The following is an 18,841-nucleotide window of genomic DNA, read 5'->3' as shown; positions in this document are numbered from 1 at the left end:
AATGAAGTATTAGAAGCTTGTTTTTGCATTAGCAAGAAGGGTATAAAAGCAGCCATTTTGGAAAGTTCGACGAGACAGACTGGAGACAGTCCACAAGACAGACCAGAAGAACAACAATGATGTCAACGGATAAATAACTCCCTCAGTCTCCCGAAGCAGAAGAATTTGACCATTCTGAGTTACGAGTTGTACTACTTACTTAAGGTTGTATGCATCTCTCTATCTGTAAACCTGTTGTGCTTTAATGTTAATAAAATCAATTGTTCAAAAAGTTTTAAACCTTGGTTGATTCTTACCTCTGATTAGCCTAAAAAGTAAAGAGAGTTAAAAATACTGACACATCCATCGGCCTTTATCGCCTCCCCACCCAAGTAACACTGGGAATTATGGGGGTCAGCATTGTTTCAAGGCATGCTAGGGTACAAATTGTGTTGAGTATTTTTGGCCTTATATTGGAGACTGGGGCCTAGAAATTCGGGTGCGCACCGTTTGGGGGCGGTAATATTCGTGAGGTGCAAAACTTTGCGCCAGGCGCAGAAGTCTCGCCTCTTACGAGAAATTGGTGTTCCCCCCCCCCCCCCCCCGAAACGAAGTGATGGCGCTAAATCAAGAGCTCCACTTCCTTTCTGGGGTGGTTGCGGGACACACAGCTCGGCAATAGGGTGCACGGCTCAACAGTGCTAAGCATTGGACCGCGTAGCGATGCCGCGTAGGAGGGCTCTTCCCTGAATTAAAGGGAAGGGCCCAAGCTACATACTTCGCAGAATAAAAAGGGTCCTACCTGGACCACCGGGGAGCGGGGATGCTGCACGATCAGTCCGGCACTGAGCGATCATGGCACAGACCCCGCATCCAACGCGGCAGCAGTGGGGGGGAAAAATGCGGACTTTTTTTTTAGGAGCAGCCAGCTATATCCCCTTTAACTTTCGCCCCGCTAGCAGCCGGACGACCTGTACGCGTCCCCTGAAACTGTTGCTATCATCACCCGGAGCAGCTTCTGGGACCGATACCCAATTTAGGGTCCAGTGTGCTAACGGGGGTGCTGGGTTCGGTGATAACATCACGTCTCTGGACGCATTAGATCGCGGGTGCAATGTTGTAGCACCGCCATTAAACCCCCGCTGAATTTAGCAGGAGTCGTCAGCGGTGCCGCACCCAGTCGTTTGCACCCTGTTAGCATCCGCTAATGGCAGGCACAAATGACCTGAATTTCTGCCCCTGAATGTTCAGGGACGATTTGTTGAATACGATTGGGAATTTACTGCTCAATTTGAAATCATTGAGTATATTTGAGATGATTGTTGGCGTGTATTGTGGACTACCAACCAGATTTTATTTGCTATTCAGTACATTAATTTAGTCCTCTGGTTATTGACCCTCCTGCCAGTGGAAACTATCTACTCTATGAAAACGTCTATTAAATCTCCCCTTAACCTTCTCTACTCTAAGGAGAGCAATCCCAGCTTCTCTAAGCTCTCCACATAACCAAAGTCTCTCATCCCTGGTGCCATTCGAGTTATAAATGTTAACGTCTTTGCCCATACGTCATCACGCTGTGCATCCATTCTTCAACCGCTCACAGGCCTCCCTCTATTGTGCCACCCACCATCCGGATTGCCATTGTGAAGAAGTCCTTGCATTTATATACAGATAGAACCTCCCTTATCCAGAACCCTCAGGATCTGGCCTGTTCTGGACAAGGGATTTTTCTGGACGAGGGGTGGTCACGTTAAATTGATGGTACAGGTACTGAGCAAGGGGATATCGGGGCTGGCTGGCTTGGGGCTGGGAGTGCAGCAGAGAGATCATGGGAGAACGGTGGATCACGGGGTCAAGCCAGTGGGAGTCGGCAGCGAGGAAAAACCTCAATTTGTCGGAGTTCTGCACATGCGCCACCCAATGGCTGGGAATGGTTCTGGATATGGGGCGATTCTGGATAAGGGAGTTCTGGATAAGGGAGGTTAAACTTGTATTGGACATTTACAATATATAGCGCATTTATAAAAAATGCTATTTGACTTAGTTAGTGTAAATTAGCATTGCTGACATTTTCCCCTGCATAGTATAAACATCCCTAAGAATATTGACTGCTATTACTATGAAGCAGTCAATATTCTCATTCACTATGAACAATGTCGCAGGTCATCTATTAATATATAGTTTAAATTATATAAATTATAAATTAAATTATATTTGTTTAAAAATATCACAGGATTTTACAAAAAAGTATAGGTGCATAGCATCGTCTGTCAAAATTTCAGCAAAACGGTGGCACAAAAAGGTTTAGAAATGTACTCACTACGCCCAAGTGTCCCCATGTCGCGTCCCACACCACCGTCACACCCCCACTCCCCAAACCTAGAAACACACGTTAGTGTGTGCGAGAGCTGCTGTAACCATCCATAAAACATCAGATGCAACAAGAAAACCAAAAGTCAAATCATAAAGGTCCCCAGTAACAAAAGGGTATACTTTAAGTAATGCGTTAATGTAGAAAAATCTATATTTTAAGACTAATTCTGCTGCTAGTTACATGTACATGCAACAGTAAAGCAGTGGTTCATGGATAACAGACATCCTATGGCAGGGACTTGAAACAAATTCTGTGGTCTGACATCCTCTGGCCAGTAATTGCCGGTGATCCTGTACGATCACGGATCCTTCATATTATATCAATTGATTATAAATGGATGCCATGTACCTTCTCGTAAACCTGCAGCTCCCTTTTCTTCGTGTGCAGATCTGACTTTAATTCCCTTTTATCTGTACTGGGATCACTCAGACAATACAACAGAACCTCCAGGCAAGCATCAAGTGGCCACTTCTCGGAGCAGTGGAGAACCAATTTAGCCCGTAGAATAGCATCTCTTATACGGAACAGATATTTCCAACCTTCTTTCTCTGCCGCAGAAACAGAAATTCATCATCAAATAACGTGAATTACTGAGGCAATAATTAAACAAGTACCTGTAGTTCTCATTGACAAAGGAGAACCACTTCACCACTAATATTTAAAAGAGATTAAAAACATGGATAAAAGCTATAATAAGGTGGACGATATATGGTCTGCAAAAAGAGCAGGATTTATATGCCAAATAGCCCATTGTTTTATGCTTCATGTCCTTAAAACTTAAGCTTATTTGTCAACCTGACATGGACAGATCAGATTTCAGCAATGTGGGGGACAGCTGATGTAGGAGACGGCTTTCATTGCTTGGTTACAAAACATTGGCAGCAATGCTAATCACACCATGCAATGCCTCTACTGGCAGGAGGGTATAATTACAGCATGACAAGTTTAGGCAGTTTCTATCATAAATATGGACATTGGAATTTATCATGGAAAACTGACACTGACCTCAGCATTTTAATATATTATTAGTTGATGTCCTGTGGTGTTTCACATGGGGAGTCAGAATCAATTGTAGCCTTCAGGTACAGCAGGATTAAAGGGCAATGGATAACTGGACCAGGACTTGGCAGACTTAACTCAGTCCCCATTTTGATTTAATATATTACTACAAATAGATACATTTGGGGGGAGGGGGAGAGGGAAGAGTTCTAATTAATAACTATAAAATAATCCAGAACAATAAAATGATTATTGACGTCACAAACAAAGTTATTTAGGCCTGGCAGTTCAATATTGTCAAGAGATTCCTGAATGTTTTATATGTAAAAGAAAGAGAGCATCAATGACTGTCACACCCACAGTGTGGAAGAAACTCCATGTAGTGACCAGTAGAGGAGAGGGTTTTTTTTTTTATTTTAAAAATGCCATAACCAAGACATCCTTAAAATCAAGGACCAAGGATTTTTAAAAAGCACTGTCTTTGCATGGCTTCAATACTGATGTAATGGGAAAACACCACTCAAATATGTTTTTGCCAACTCATTAATCTACATATTTTAGACATCTGCCCTCCTGGAAAATATTCTACCCTTCCCAGACATGTGTTTAAATTTTAACTGGATTTAAATGCTTGGTGGATCTGACAATTCAGTCACTGTGAGTGTTTTGCAGCCTTACCTTCCACGACAGCACAGCTGAGCAGGATATCCTTGAGTTTCTCAAACTCTTCATTCTCATCACCATACAAATCAAGAATCTTCAATGCTCTTAGCCAGTGTCTATCACACAGGACTTGTCTGAAGACTTCTGCTAGTGTGCTTACAGCTATCTCAGAATGAAGGCCTGATAGCAAAAGGGTAGTACATGGATTACCACACAGAGAGTCCACAAGACTAGCAGCTGCTTCTTGGGTTCCTGGAAAAGGTTCAGCCATTGCAGAAAGAAAATGCTCAAGGACTGGAAATTCTTTCATTAACTGCTCACACTCCTTGGAGATCTGTTCCATGTCGAGGGGTGCCTCCGTGCGACCACTCAAACGTTCCTTCCATGACAGACTGTGCTTAAGTGCCCTTTGACCCCGGGTAGCAGTTAGACAGACAAGGACTGCCAGTAACTTTGAACGGGACTTGAGGAAACTCAGGGCAGAAGGAATAAGAGAGTATGGTCCCAAGGAATAATCTGGAGATTCATCTTTTAGATTTTCTTCTGCCAGATGGAATGAGCTTGGGAAGATGATTCCCAAATCAGGCAGAGTGTGTTTTGTGTGTTCTTCAATCAGTTCAGTTACTTCACTGAGAAAAGTTGGGCAGTGGCTGAATATCCTGGTATTCCACAGAGGAAGATGTTCACAGCAGCAGTTAACAATGATCTGTTGTACATTCAAGTTCAGTTCTTCCTTGTGCAGTAACATGAACAGCCTAAGAAAGAGAATACATTTCAGGTAACCATAAACAAATTCAGTGCACTTGACTCAATAATATCTAATAAACTGCTATTTGGGAAACATTTCTGGTGCAGAATGGCAATCACATTGTCAACAATAAGAGTCGCCGCAATCCAAAAAAAGGTAATTCAGCATATGGAGTACTTTAAGGCATTCAATGATGTAATAAGATGTTACATAAATACAATTTCTCTTGCATATCCTAAAACATTAAGAGGCCTTCTGCTCTAAAGATTTGTTTAAGACATGGATTACAATCAAGAAAATTTTAAAAAACAAGTCCAGAACACACAAGCTATTTTTCAGTAGTCATTAGATTCTCAGTACTACAATAGTACATAAACATACGCTGTACAAATCTAAATATTTGTTCAAAAATTCCAGAGTATCAGAATCTGAATTGTTAACACATTTGCAGTTGAATAATTCGAACAACTTACATTTATATAGCATCTGCAATGTAGAAACAACATCCCAAGGTGTATGGAGAAAATGGATGCTGAGCCTTAGATGGAGATATTAGATGGAGTGATAAAAATCTACGTCTGAGGGGTGGATTTTAAGGAGGGTCTCAAAAGGAGGAGAGAGAGTTGGAAGTTTGGAGGGAATTCTGGAATGTGAGGCATAGTATTCTGAAGATATGGAAGGGTGAAAGAAAGGGTAGTACACAGGAGGCCAGAGTCAGAGGAATGGAGAGTTTCACGGAAGGTTGTAGGGCTTGAAGAGGTTACAAAGATAGGCTGAACAATGTAAGATAGGGAGGGGCAAGGCCATGAAGGGATTTAAACACATGAATGAGAATTTTAAATTTGAGGCATTGGAGGATTGAGAGTCAATAGGATACAGATGGAAGTCGATGGCCTTTGTGATGGAGAGGATATGGGGTCGGAATCCTAGCTCAGGTTCGAATAGGATGCGAAGGTTGCAGACAATCTGGTTGTGGAGGGGCTGGAATCGGTGGGAAATGTACAGAGCTTGTGGTGGGAGTTGAAGATTATGGATACTGTTTAGCTGGAGAATATTATGCTCATCCAAGACTGAACACCGGAACAGCAGTCTGACAACAGAGAGGCACAGATGGGGTCGAGACTGGTAGTGGAGAGGTGGGCGTCGTCAGAATATGTCTACAGATTATGTCAGCAAACGGCGGAATGTAGATGAGGAAGAGGAGGGAGCCAAGGATAGATCTTGAGGGGACTTTGGGGGTTATGAATGCGGGGCAGGAAGAGAACTCATCGCTGGAAATACTCTGGCTACAGTTGGATAGGTAAGAATGGAACCAAGTGAAGATGATGCCACCGAGTTGGACAATGTAGGAGAGGCGTTGGAAAAGGATAGTGCGGTCAACCAAGTCAAAGATTGCATGGAGGTCAAGGAAGGATAATCCACTACTGCCACAAAGGATGACATTTGTGATTTTGGTTAGGGCTATTCCAATGCTGTGGCTAAAAACTGTTTCCATTTCGTCACTTAACTTTTATTTCCATTTTCTAATATCACACTGCTTCAGCTTTGCCCTGCAGTCTCTACTCAGGTTCACTTTACAGGTCCCCTGAAGGTCCAAATTATTGGTCAATTTGCTTACCGCATGGCACGCCCACACCCAAGTCCACTTTCTCATGGTCTTATCTTCAATAAGGATTATATTTTTCAAAATTTGTTTTATTCCCCAATTTCCCAACTACAGCCTCATTATTCCCCACCCTATATGCACACGTACTATATGGACTCATGTGCATGCGCACAGTGCCTCAAGTTGGTCAACTTTGATGATCAGGGATACATCTCGATCACAAAACCAAGCAGTAAGAATCATGTCACACACTTGGGATTTTTCAAACACTAAATCCATAGGAGCTTCATCAGGGACAGCATCAAGATCCAGCTCACTTTGCTCACTGCATTTACACGTTGCTTCCTGTCAAACATGTGCTCTGCTATCATATTCTGCCCCTGAACGCTTTCCAAAGAGGGAAAAGAAACAGGTTTCAGGGCACGAAGGCAAAAGAACAGAGTGATTTTATTAATGCCCCACCCCCCGCACCACTCCCTTGTGCTATGTACCATGTAAATGTAGGTTCAGTGTCACACGCATTATGTTATTTATCTTAAGGTTACGCCGATGCATTTGTGCTTTCAGGCAATGACAGAGTTCAAAAGCAGGGAGAGCACCCCAACCAATTCTAACCAGACCACTTCTCATAGGTTAGCACTACGGAGCTTCCCAACAACTGTTTTCAATGCTTACAAAAATCATGCTGCTGTTTCTTCAACTGGTTCTATACAACTAACTATAATAGATGCCAAAAATTAATCATAAAATAGTAACGAAAGGAGTAAATTACAGTGTTTAGTTTTCAACATGTCAAACTACACAATTCCTTTAATTCATAAAATTGCAAAGCTGAATAGACCGAAAGATAAGTAAGGCCAAGAAAGACCTGGTGTAGCAAGAGTAAGTAATGATTTTATTTATGTAACCCCAGCCCCTCCCCCATGTGCTATGTACCATGTAAATGTAGGTTCAGTGTCACACGCATTATGTTATTTATCTTAAGGTTACGCCGATGCATTTGTGCTTTGAGGCAGTGACAAGAGGATCAATGTAGTGTTTTTAATGTATGTGTGTGTGTGTGTGTGTGTGTGTGTCTGCGATGTTAAATGGATTGAAGATTTTTACTTTCATTTACTTCACTTTCTGCAGAAGACATCTGCAATAGCAGCCGATCTACAACCCAAGAGCCATTGCCTGAAATAGAGATCCGTGCCCTGTCCCTAGTCGGGGATAGCAACCGCGCCACCACCGGCACTGGAGCTCACCCACTCACACAGGATGGTAAGTTGAATACTTTCCCCAGTCTGTGTTGCGGTCCTGTCATGTCATGTAATGTAACTTTACCTGTAATGGGGTACTGAAGTTGCACGTTCAGCCATGAACTCATTGAATGGCGGTGCAGGCTAGAAGGGCCGAATGGCCTACTCCTGCACCTATTTTCTATGTTTCTATGTAATGTTGGCCTCATGTAATGTAATGTAAGTTTATTGCACAGCAATGTTAGGCTCATGTGATTTACTGTAATGTTGGGGGCATGTAACACAATGCATATATGTTTTGTCTGTCTGCGATATGTAATGCAGTACTGCAGCAGTGGTGGATCAGGAAGGCCAATGGAATCTTGGTCTTTATTGCAAAGAGGAATGGAGTATAAAAGTAGGCAAGTCTTGCTACAGTTATACAGGGTATTGATGAGGCCACACCTGGAATACTGCCTACAGTTTTGGTTTCCATATTTACAAAAGGATACACTTGCATTGGAGGCAGTTCAGAGAAGGTTCACTAGGTTCATTCTGGAGATGAGGAGGTTGACTTATGAGGAAAGGTTGAGGAGGTTGGGCCGCTACTCATTGGAATTCAGAAGAACGAGAAGATTATGAGGGGGCTTGACAAGGTGGATGCAGAGAGGATGTTTCCACTGATAGAGGAGACTCGAACTAGAGGGCATGATCTTAGAATAAGGGGCCGCCCATTTAAAACTGAGATGAGGAGGAATTTCTTCTCTCAAAGGGTTGTAAATCTGTGGAATTCGCTGCCTCAGAGAGCTGTGGAAGCTGGGATATTGAATAAATTTAAGACAGAGACAGACAGTTTCTTAACTGATAAGGAATTAAGGGGTTATGGAGGGCGAGCAGGGAAGTGGACCCGAGTCCATGATCGGATCAGCCATGATCGTATTAAATGGCGGAGCAGGCTCGAGGGGCCATATGGCCTACTCCTGCTCCTAGTTCTTATGTTCTTGTGTTCTTAAGACTGCGATAAGTCACTGTACTATGTACTCATGTAACCCTGATCCCTCCCCTGGTGCCAAGCATTTTTAAATGTTGCTTTGTACTTCCAGACGTGGACGATTCAGACCACACCGACACAGAAACACCAGACGACAGACCCACTGCCTCCACCTCTGGCATCACCCAGCCCTCTCCCGACTTCACTACTGGCAGAGATGATGAAGAAGAGAAAGAGCCGCTGATCCTGCATCCAGGGAAGGTGGAGGTGGGGGTGGAGACGAAGGATGATGCACCAGCTCCATGTGGGACAGCTGGAACATCCTCCGCCACCAGGTCTGTATTCAGGGGATGCCCCCATGATTCCTTTGATTCTGCGGGACCAAGCGGTGCACAGCAAGGCACCCGCAGTGTTGCAGTGCCTTTGCCGCAGCGACGGAGGTTGGTGCAGGAAAGGTCGGTTGCTGTAAACGTGTACCAGGACATGGTGCGTCTGTCACAGGCCAGCGTTGACATAGGTCGAGAGCTGCTCAAGGCCATGGCTACAATAACCACAAACATCGCAGTTCTATCAGAATGACAGTCGAAGGATATGTTGCGTCTGATCACCGCGATGGAGTGAACCACCGACTCCGTTGAAGCCATGCGGCAATCAACAGGATCGGGACATGGCGCGGAATCCCTCCATGCCATAGTCGTCAGGTCGACAGCACCTGAGAGTGGGGAGCTGCCTGCATCTTCCAGCCCTGAAGCCGTGCCTTCCACATCACGAGCTTCTCCAGAGGTCCCATTTATTGCGCCTGCAATGTCTGATCCCCGACAGCAACAGCACTCAGGGTGCAGTGCTGCCCGCCGGCTTGGTACCACCACGGGGAGGTCCAGGCTCAGGGGTATTGGGAAAGGGAAGGGCGGGAATAAGAAAGGGGAGAATAGTCCCAAGGGTGGTGTAGCACGCGGTCGAGGTCAAGGACAGTAAAGGGTCTTTTGTTGTACTTGTTCATTGAATAATTGAAGTTTGAGAAAAGTTTTGTTAAAGTTGTTATTAAAGTTGTTATTAAAGTTGTTATTAAAGTTGTTATTAAAGTTGTTATTAAAGTTGTTATTAAAGTTGTTATTAAAGTTGTTATTAAAGTTGTTATTAAAGTTGTTATTAAAGTTGTTACAGTAGTTTATAGTTATAAGTTTTACAAAGTTTTAAAATTGTTGTATTTTTTGACATTTTTACATAAATGTTTGAATTGAATTTGAGCACTCTCGTACAGTGTCAAACTTTTGGGGTAACAGTCATCAGGGTGTCAACACGCAGCTCTCCACATTCAAGCAGTGTTCAATTATGAGCTGCTGCCGTAACAATTTTGCAGTGGCATATGCTCCGCTTGCCCTCCACTGTGGTGTTTGGGCGGGGGGTTGTGCCATGGGTTCATCTGGAAGGTCTTCCTCATCCTCCTTCCCTCCATTTTCCTCTTCTTCCTCCTCCGTCTCCTGCACTCTCTCCCCAGGTGGTCCCGCAGTCCCCTGTGGCAATTCCTGTCCCCGCATGATTGCTAAATTATGCAACATGCATCACACCACTGTGAACTGAGCAACCTGCTCAGGGTGGTATTGTAGCCTGCCTCCCAAGTGGTTCAAGCATCGAAAGCGCTGCTTCAGCACTCCAATTGTCTTTTCGATAATATTACATGTGGCGATATGGCTCTTATTAAATCGTTGCTCGGCTTCTGTCAGAGGGTTCTGCAGGGGGGGGTCAAGAGACAGGTGGTGAGGCCGTACCCATTGTCCCCCAACATCTAACTTGTGGCTGAGACTTCAACAGGTCAGACACAATGATCTCACGCAAGATGTGCGTATCATGGATGCTCCCTGGAAAGTTGGCATTCACTGCCATTATGTGCTGTGTATGGTCACATGCGAACTGCACATTGAGGGAGTGAAATCCCTAACGGTTTTGGTACACTTCCGCCTCCTGTAATGATGCTCACAGGGCAATATGGGTACAGTCAACAGCACCATGAACTTTGGGGAAGCCGGCAATGCATGCAAATCCCAAAGCCCTGTCACTCTGTGCCTCCCTGGTCATTAGGAAGTTTATAAACTCCATCCGGCGTGCATACAGTGCTTCGGTTGCCTGTCGAATGCAGCGATGAGTAGCGTACTGAGAAATAGAGCATATGTCCTGAGCTGATGCCTGAAATGAGCCGCATGCATAAAAGGAAAGTGCCGCAGTCGCCTTCATCTCAACAGAGAGTGCAGTAATGTTGTGGTACTGGGCTGCAGGTCTGCCTTAATGAGCTGGAAAATCTCTTTGATCACCTCTTTTCGGAAGCACAGCCTTCAAACGCACTGTCCATCGGTCAGGTCCAAGTATGAATGCTTCTCCCTCAAAATCCTTTGCGGGTAAGGCCTCCTCCTCCTCATCAGTCTGCGACGTCCTCCATTGCCCTGATAACTCTGATCAATAAACCTTCTCACATTTGGATCCTCCATTAGACAGGTAATCAGCAATACAGGCTGAGATAGTACAAGCCCCATTCTTTTTAAATCTCCAGAATAATTTTCAATGAAAAAAATATAACTAAAATGCCTTTGATCTTAATAAGTTACTCAGTATCAATAAAAATATCTTTTCCACTATAAATCACACTGTAAAGTCACTGTTCACCTCAGAAATACAAAGGTGCTGCTTTAGCTGACAGTTCCCGATTTAAAAATAGCGGCTCCGAGCACTCCGCCCATTCCCGCCCACTTATCATCGCGTAAAACCACCTTTTCCAGGACGGTATACAGCTCCAGTGGTATGTCGGCGGTGTGCAATGAAAATCGGACTTTTTGGCCGGTCCTACACGGCGGACGGTGTGCATGCATACTGCTCAATGGTATGTCAATGATGAATATTCCGCCGAGCAGCATGTCGGCGGTATGTAGGTGTTTTTTCACCAAAATCGCATTTTTGAGCGGTAAGCGAGCGGTATGTCCATGAAATTTGGGCCCACGCTGTGTTTATAATGTTCATATTACTGGGTTTAAAGAATAAAGAAACTTGCATTTGTGTGGTGCCTTTCATAACAACTCAAGCACGTCACAGTCAATGAATTACAGATTTTAACATAAGTAATACCATTATTCTAATTATAAAAAGCTTCAATCCAGTTATTTTTCTAATGGTATGGTTCTATCATTAGAATTCCATAGCAATTCACATTTGCAATTTTCCACACAACAAATGTCAACCAACTGCCCAACAGGAGCTGCTGCCTCCAAAAGGGGGAAGAGAAAAACTAGAGAATTACTCCAGGTTACTCGTGCACCTCCTAGCAACTAGTTCAGAGGCCCAGCAGCAGGTATTTTATTCAGTTCTGGTCACTGCATCTCACGATGGATATATTGGCCTTGGAGGGGTTGCTGCGCAGATTCCCCAAAATAATACTGGAGCTAAAAGGATTAAAGTATGAGCACAGATTACATAGACTAAGGGCCCAAGTTTCGGCCTCAGTTGCTCCTGATTTTTTGGAGCAACTGGTGTAGAACGGAGTATCTTTGAAATTCAAATTCACGGCATTTAGTTTGCTCCAGTTCTAGTCAGTTAGAACAGTTTCACTTTGGAACAGAATTTTTTTTTCAAAAGGGGGCGTGTCCGGCCACTTACGCCTGTTTTCAAAGTTTTGGCAGTGAAAACTTACTCCATACTAACTTAGAATGGAGTAAGTGAAGATTTTTGTACGTTCGAAAAAACCTTGTCTACACTTTAGAAAATCAGGCGTAGGTTACAAATTAGGCATAGGGAATGGGGGGGGGGGTTTAAAGGGAAGTTTACAAACATTAAACACTTCAGTTTTACAAATAAAGAGCCATCATCAATAATAAATGATAAATACATAAATAAATCAACCAATAAATCAATCAAAAAAAATTAATAAAAAATAAAAAATAAATTTTTTAAATCAATAAATAAAACATTTTCTACTTACCGACTGCAGCACCGGGAGTCCTTCAACAACGTGCTGGGACGGTCCCCGCAGTGTGTCTCTGTCAGTGTCTCTGTCTGTCTGTGTCTCTCACTCTCTGTCTGTCAGTGTCTGTGTTTCTGACAGCGAGGGGAGGGGGAGAAGGGGGAGAGGGGGAGGAGGGGGAGAAGGGGGAGAGGGGGAGAAGGGGGCTAGGAGGGGGAGAAGGGGGGTGGGGAGGGGGAGAAGTGAGGTGGGGGGGAGGGGGAGAAGGGGAGAAGGGGGTGAGAAGGGGGGGAAGGGGAGAGGGGGAGAAGGAGAGAGGATGTAGGGAGGGAGGGAAGGAGAGAGGATGTAGGGAGGGAGGGAAGGAAGAAGAGAGGATGTAGGAGGGAGGGAAGGAGAGAGGAGGGAGGGAAGGAGAGAGGAGGGAAGGAGGGAAGGAGAGAGGAGGGAGGGAGGGAAGGAGAGAGGAGGGAGGGAAGGAGAGAGGAGGGAGGGAGGGAAGGAGAGAGGAGGGAGGGAGGGAAGGAGAGAGGAGGGAGGGAGGGAAGGAGAGGGGAGGGAGGGAGGGAGGGAAGGAGAGGGGAGGGAGGGAGGGAGGGAAGGAGAGGGGAGAGGAGAGAGGGAAGGAGAGAGGAGGGAGGGAGGGAAGGAGGGGGGGGGAAGGAGGGGGGGGAAGGAGAGGGGGGAAGGAGAGGGGGGAAGGAGAGGGGGGAAGGAGAGGGGGGAAGGAGAGGGGGGAAGGAGAGGGGGGAAGGAGAGGGGGGAAGGAGAGGGGGGAAGGAGAGGGGGGAAGGAGAGGGGGGAAGGAGAGGGGGGAAGGAGAGGGGGGAAGGAGAGGGGGGAAGGAGAGGGGGGAAGGAGAGGGGGGAAGGAGAGGGGGGAAGGAGAGGGGGGAAGGAGAGGGGGGAAGGAGAGGGGGGAAGGAGAGGGGGGAAGGAGAGGGGGGAAGGAGAGGGGGGAAGGAGAGGGGGGAAGGAGAGGGGGGAAGGAGAGGGGGGAAGGAGAGGGGGGAAGGAGAGGGGGGAAGGGAGAGAAGGAGGCTGAACGGCTGGGCCCAAGACCTCGGGCTAGATTTACAGGTAGGTGGTGTCGGGTCTCGGAGGTCCGTGGGGGGGGGGGGGGGGGGGGGGGGAGGGGGGTCGAGTCGGGTCGGGAGGAAGCAGGAGCTGGGCATGGGAGAAGCCTTATGCACGCAGCCCCAGTGAGGCCATTCAGCCAGGGCTAGGGGCTGCGTGCTTCGGGCCCCTCACACACAGTTTCGGGCGCCTGGAGCTACTGCACAAGCGCCCACTGTAGCGCGCATGTGCAGAGGTCCCGGCATTGTTTTCGGCGCAGGGACCTGGCTCCGCCCCCAACAGCTCGTGCTGAGCTGCGCCCGGCTGCAGAAGACCTGCAGGGAGCCGGAGAATAGGGAAGTTTTTTTTAGGCGCACTTTCTGGCGCGAAAAACGGGCGCCCAGGTCCGGGCTGCGCCGTTTTAGGCGCGTCCCGAAACTTGGGCCCCAAGTGTGTATTCCCTTGAGTCTAGAAAGATTAGGGGTGACCTAATTGAGATGTTTAAGATGATTAAAGGGTTTGACAGGGTACATAAAGAGAAATAATTTCCTTTGGTGGGGGAGTCCAGAACAACGTTAAAATTAGAGCTAGGCCGTTCAGGGGTGATGTCAGGAAGCAGTTCTTCACACAAAGGGTAGTGGAGATCTGGAATTCTCCCCCCCAAAAAGCGGTTGAGGCCTGGGGTCAACTGAAAATTTCAAAACTGAGATTGATATATTTTTGTTAGGTAAAGGTATTAAGGAAAATGGAACTGAGGTAGGCAAATAGAGTTAAGATACAGATCAGCCATGATCTAACTGAATGGCATAAGAGGCTCAAGGGGCTTAATGGCCTACTCCTGTTCCTATGTATGCTGCGTCAGGGTAAAGTAAGGAGACAATAAACATCATACAGAAATCTGACAGTTCGTGCTTTTTACTATAAGTATCAGAACAGTCATTAAAAAATCTCATTCATACCGGTCAGGTGACGTCGGCTTCTCAAAAAGCAGATGCGCAAAAAGTTGCAATGGTGTCTGTTGCAGAACTATGAAGGGATTTCCTATTTTTACATCTGCAAATTGATCTAAGATAAAGAAAACACGATTAGACTTGGCGATTGCTTACATTGCCCAAAACCAACACGAAGTCAGCTTCATAGTACTACAATCACCACACACGTTTGCTGAACTGCTTTCTGCTGCACACACTGTTGCCATTTAACCTCTCCTTTCCTCCCACCCTTCCGCACCCATGTCATTCTTTGCTTTCGACATTTTATTATTAAAGAACACTGAACTTATCGACTTACTTTAGAAATTAGCAACTAAATCAGTGCAATTTTAATTGAATATAGATATTAATTTGTTTATGGGCCTTACCAATATCTCGGTTCATACTTCGAACAAGCACTGCTGCAAGCGTGTTGATGTAGTCAAATAGGCTTCGCACATAGTCAGCTCGAATCTGGTTATCTATCACAGTCTGGATCTGCTGATCCAGATTCTTCAGCAACTGCTTCATCTGGTTACGAACTGTGTGGCCTTCTGAATCTTGAGTTCGAGAACTTGTTTGTTCCAGGCAGTTGAGTATATTTCCTTTTGACTCTGAAACAGTAAAATGATTTTGAGTTTCTTTATCCATGAAAGCATTAATCACAGCATGTGTTGTGCAGAGCTGTTTATTTTCCAGAATCTATGGGAAATTCCTATAACCGGTGTCCAATTTCTGCAAAGGAAACTCCTCTTTTTTAAAAAAACACTAAAATATAATGCTACAATATGAGCGGGTTAACAGCTCCACAATTGCAAATTTTTTATGTTTTAATTGCAGACTAAGCCAGACTTTACAGTTTTAGTAATTGAAGTGCAAATACTCCTAATCATCACATTCAAAAATAGGTCTTATAAAAATTTTAATATATCTCAATTCTAAAAATGTTCCATGGGTTTTCCCATCTCGATTTAGCAAAGTACATGCATGCTGTGTTAGGAGGATCCAGCTATACCATATGCTTAATGGCTTAGTCTACAATCAAAACATTTTAAAATCCCAATTGTGGAGCTATTTGCCCACTAGTATTGTAGCACTATATTTTAGTATTGTTTCTTTTTAAGTGGAGCTTCCTTTGCAGAAATTGAAATTTGGACACAGGAGTTTCTTCGATGTGCTCTGCCTTAATCACCTGCAGCTAAAATAACAACTTTTATTTATATAGCGCCTTTAACATAGTAAAATGTCCCATGGCGCTTCACAACAGTGTTATAAGACAAAACAAATAAATTTGACACCGAGCCACACAAGAAGAAATTACAGCAGATGACCAAAAGCTTGGTGAAAGAGGTAGGTTTTAAGGAGCGTCTTAAAGAGGAAAGAGAGGTAGAGAGGCAGAGAGGTTTAGGGAGGGAGTTCCAGAGCTTAGGGCCCAGGCAGCTGAAGGCACAGCCACCGAAGGTTGAGTAGTTATAATCAGGGATGCTCAAGAGGGCAGAATTTGAGGAAGATACTAATATTTCCCATTTCGTTACTTGGCAATTGGAAATTTATACAAATTGATGAGCCAGACAGACAATATAATTATAGCAGATCCCTTTTTGAAAGAAAAATATGGGAACTATAAATAATATCTAGTAACATAGGATGGTTTCCATTTGCAAGAAGTATCGCAACACAGTCACAGTTCCACAAATCTTGCTGGCATGCACACCATGAATATTGGAAAACTATTTTGACTTGCAGAACATACATAAGGATGTGAGACACATTCTATTTCTGATACTGACCAGTAGATTTTATTGCTGTTTGAAGTTTCTTTGTGATCTGCTCCAAGCACTCTGATAAGCTGAGCTGTGAAGTAACACAGTCCTCAGAAAGTGCAGGGTAACATGTTAGTAGGAGCTCTGTCATACTGCAGTTGAGGTGGCTGGCAACTCTGTCCTCAGCAGGCTCTGCCAAAATGAAAAAGACAGATGAAGTACTGTAGGACAGTATTCCTCAGCTGGACGGATTCTGGAGAAACCACATGCCAAACAAATATATATGACAGTGTTGGTGTTGGAGGTAGGCGACCCTGTATCGTAGAAAGCTAATGCACTCATTGGTTCTCCCCAGCTAAAGAGTAATCTGTTCCTCTCCTCGTCACATGTTTGGGACAAAGTCTCCTGCATCTTTAGTCGGTTAGAACCTACCAATCTGTTAATTTATCCAGATCTTTGTGTTTCTTTTTCAAGTTTTCCAGAAGACTATGATGTTGCCATCAGATGATGAACCTCCAGAAAACATCATACCAAATTCCCCCTTTCATAACAAGCAAACAATAAAGGGCCAAGAAAAGCTGTGCTCTTTAGGCAACCAATCATTCACTCCCTATAGATATCAGATAAAGCAGGCAAAAACAAACAAGAGTATTAGCATGCATTGGGTTAAGGCACAAACTGAATTTTACACTCAGCAGTGTCCTCTATTCCTACAGTGGGCGGAAGGTACAAAATTAAAGTGGTTACAATGGCAGTATTTTTTATCCTTTGTATGGCCAAATTAAAGAAGGAACACAGAGATTCTATTTCAAATTTATTTAAATACAGGTGCTAAACTATTTGCGAAGCAGAACTTTGAGACCTACCAAACCTAAGAAAAGCCAATATTAGCAACCTTGTTAAACACTGTTACAGCCCAGAATAGTGTTTTTTAACACTGCAGCTACTATTGAAGCGTTTGAGTCTGAACTTTTATCCAACTGTAATTGCCCTTTTGTCTCTAAGTAATAGGCTGGCCAAACCTGAGGCAAATAACACGATTCCACTCTACTATTTCCTTAAATTTACAGTAGACTATGATGCAATTTCCCAATAGCTCATTTGTTAAATGTACTGAGCCCTACAGACCAAAAAGATCTTGCATTTGATTCCGAGCTGGTGTTTAACGAGACAATTTTGGTTGGAGAAGTTGCAAGTTGCACATCCCTGGATTGGAGAGAAGGAGGAGGAGGAAGAATTCCCACTCCCAATCACTATCCAGCGACACCTGCTGGAAAAGTGCATGTGTGGACACAGTCAAGGTTCATAGATGAGAAATAGTCACTTGAATCAGGTAGTGGAAGGCAACTGGAGTTCTTTGAACCATACCCTGGTAAGAGTTAAGGTAGGAGAGAGACGCAGGCAAACAGGAAGAAAATTACAGCACATTTCCATAATCTTAAGAGGAAGGAAGGTTACTGTACTGGATTTGGTGGATCCATGTGAACTATGAGAATAGTTCAGGATTTTGCTCATTTGTTGAAGGATTGTAGGAAAACCTTGGATTCCATCAGGATGACGGCGAACAGAGTCAACCTTTCTACCTGCAGGACACACAATGTAAGGTTGCATCAATTCATTGAAGAGGTGACAACTGAAAATAAAAACTGATTTATGAACACACGTTTAAGAAATTAGACCCTGTCCCTTTTTATTGGGATAACGGTGATTTCTTTTTTTTCCCAAAGTGAGAGGATGGGGAATTCATACTGTGTACCTCAATCACATTTCACTGCTATACACCTGCAAGATTCCTTCAAAATGCTGCAGAGAACCTAATTAAATTGCAGATCCCTTCTGACTTGGTAAGGACTGCTTGGAGCACTGTTACTTTGGAATTATTCTAAATACCTGTATGCAAAGTTCAATCTTAATGTACAAGAGTTGATACACTAGCTGAAAAAAACTTAGTCAAAAACAAAATCTAAGTTTCCTTCAACCAATAGCAGCCTCACATTGTCACTTTCACAAAACCAAGTTTATTCACAAGTTCAACAAAACAAAATATGATTGGTTCAGACTTTTGTCAGCAATGTCTGTTCATAAAATGTTATTTCAATTCAAGAAGCTATTTCTCCTACCTTTTGCCTCAAAAGTAGCCATCAGTCTCCTTTCTGCAGTCTCCAGCAGTTGTTTACAGGTTTTCCACAATTGGCACTGGGTACAAGCAAGGTCAAAGACGGCCATAGCAGGAGCACTGAGGTCCTCCAGAACTTCATGGAGAGGATCAGTTGGTTCAATTTGTACTTTACTTTTCCAGAAGTCTTCCAGCAGTGCCGAGTTGGCAATCTCTGATGAATTAATCAGCTTCTCGACAACATCAGAAATGGAATAAAACACCATACCTATATAGGGAGAAGATATTAGGATGAACATTACTGTCTGTCAAGCTACGTATAAACCAACATTACAATATGTGGCGGTGAAGTGGCTCATCCAACAAGCTGAGAAAGGTACTATTTTCTGAGATTTTGCTTTGAAAACTAA

The 18,841-nt window shown here is 44.2% G+C and overlaps 1 protein-coding gene across 3 annotated transcripts in view; it reads right to left on the bottom strand.

Moving 5' to 3' along the window:
* The window catches only part of zfyve26 (zinc finger, FYVE domain containing 26), a 121,248-nt gene that overhangs the window by 73,272 nt on the left and 29,135 nt on the right, over positions 1-18,841 (bottom strand). For all 3 annotated transcript variants that reach the window (XM_070878970.1, XM_070878971.1, XM_070878972.1), the window contains exons 16-22: positions 18,436-18,699; positions 17,779-17,898; positions 16,343-16,507; positions 14,942-15,166; positions 14,541-14,646; positions 4,031-4,770; positions 2,702-2,901 (exon numbers count right to left, since the gene is read on the bottom strand). In XM_070878970.1, the coding sequence (XP_070735071.1) occupies positions 2,702-2,901; positions 4,031-4,770; positions 14,541-14,646; positions 14,942-15,166; positions 16,343-16,507; positions 17,779-17,898; positions 18,436-18,699 (1,820 nt within the window). The remainder of the gene's footprint in view (positions 1-2,701; positions 2,902-4,030; positions 4,771-14,540; positions 14,647-14,941; positions 15,167-16,342; positions 16,508-17,778; positions 17,899-18,435; positions 18,700-18,841) is intronic.

This window comes from Pristiophorus japonicus, chromosome 4 (genome assembly GCF_044704955.1).
Source record: "Pristiophorus japonicus isolate sPriJap1 chromosome 4, sPriJap1.hap1, whole genome shotgun sequence".
In the NCBI taxonomy this organism is placed as follows: Eukaryota; Metazoa; Chordata; class Chondrichthyes; family Pristiophoridae; genus Pristiophorus; species Pristiophorus japonicus.
This window is presented reverse-complemented; position numbering and strand designations above follow the sequence as displayed.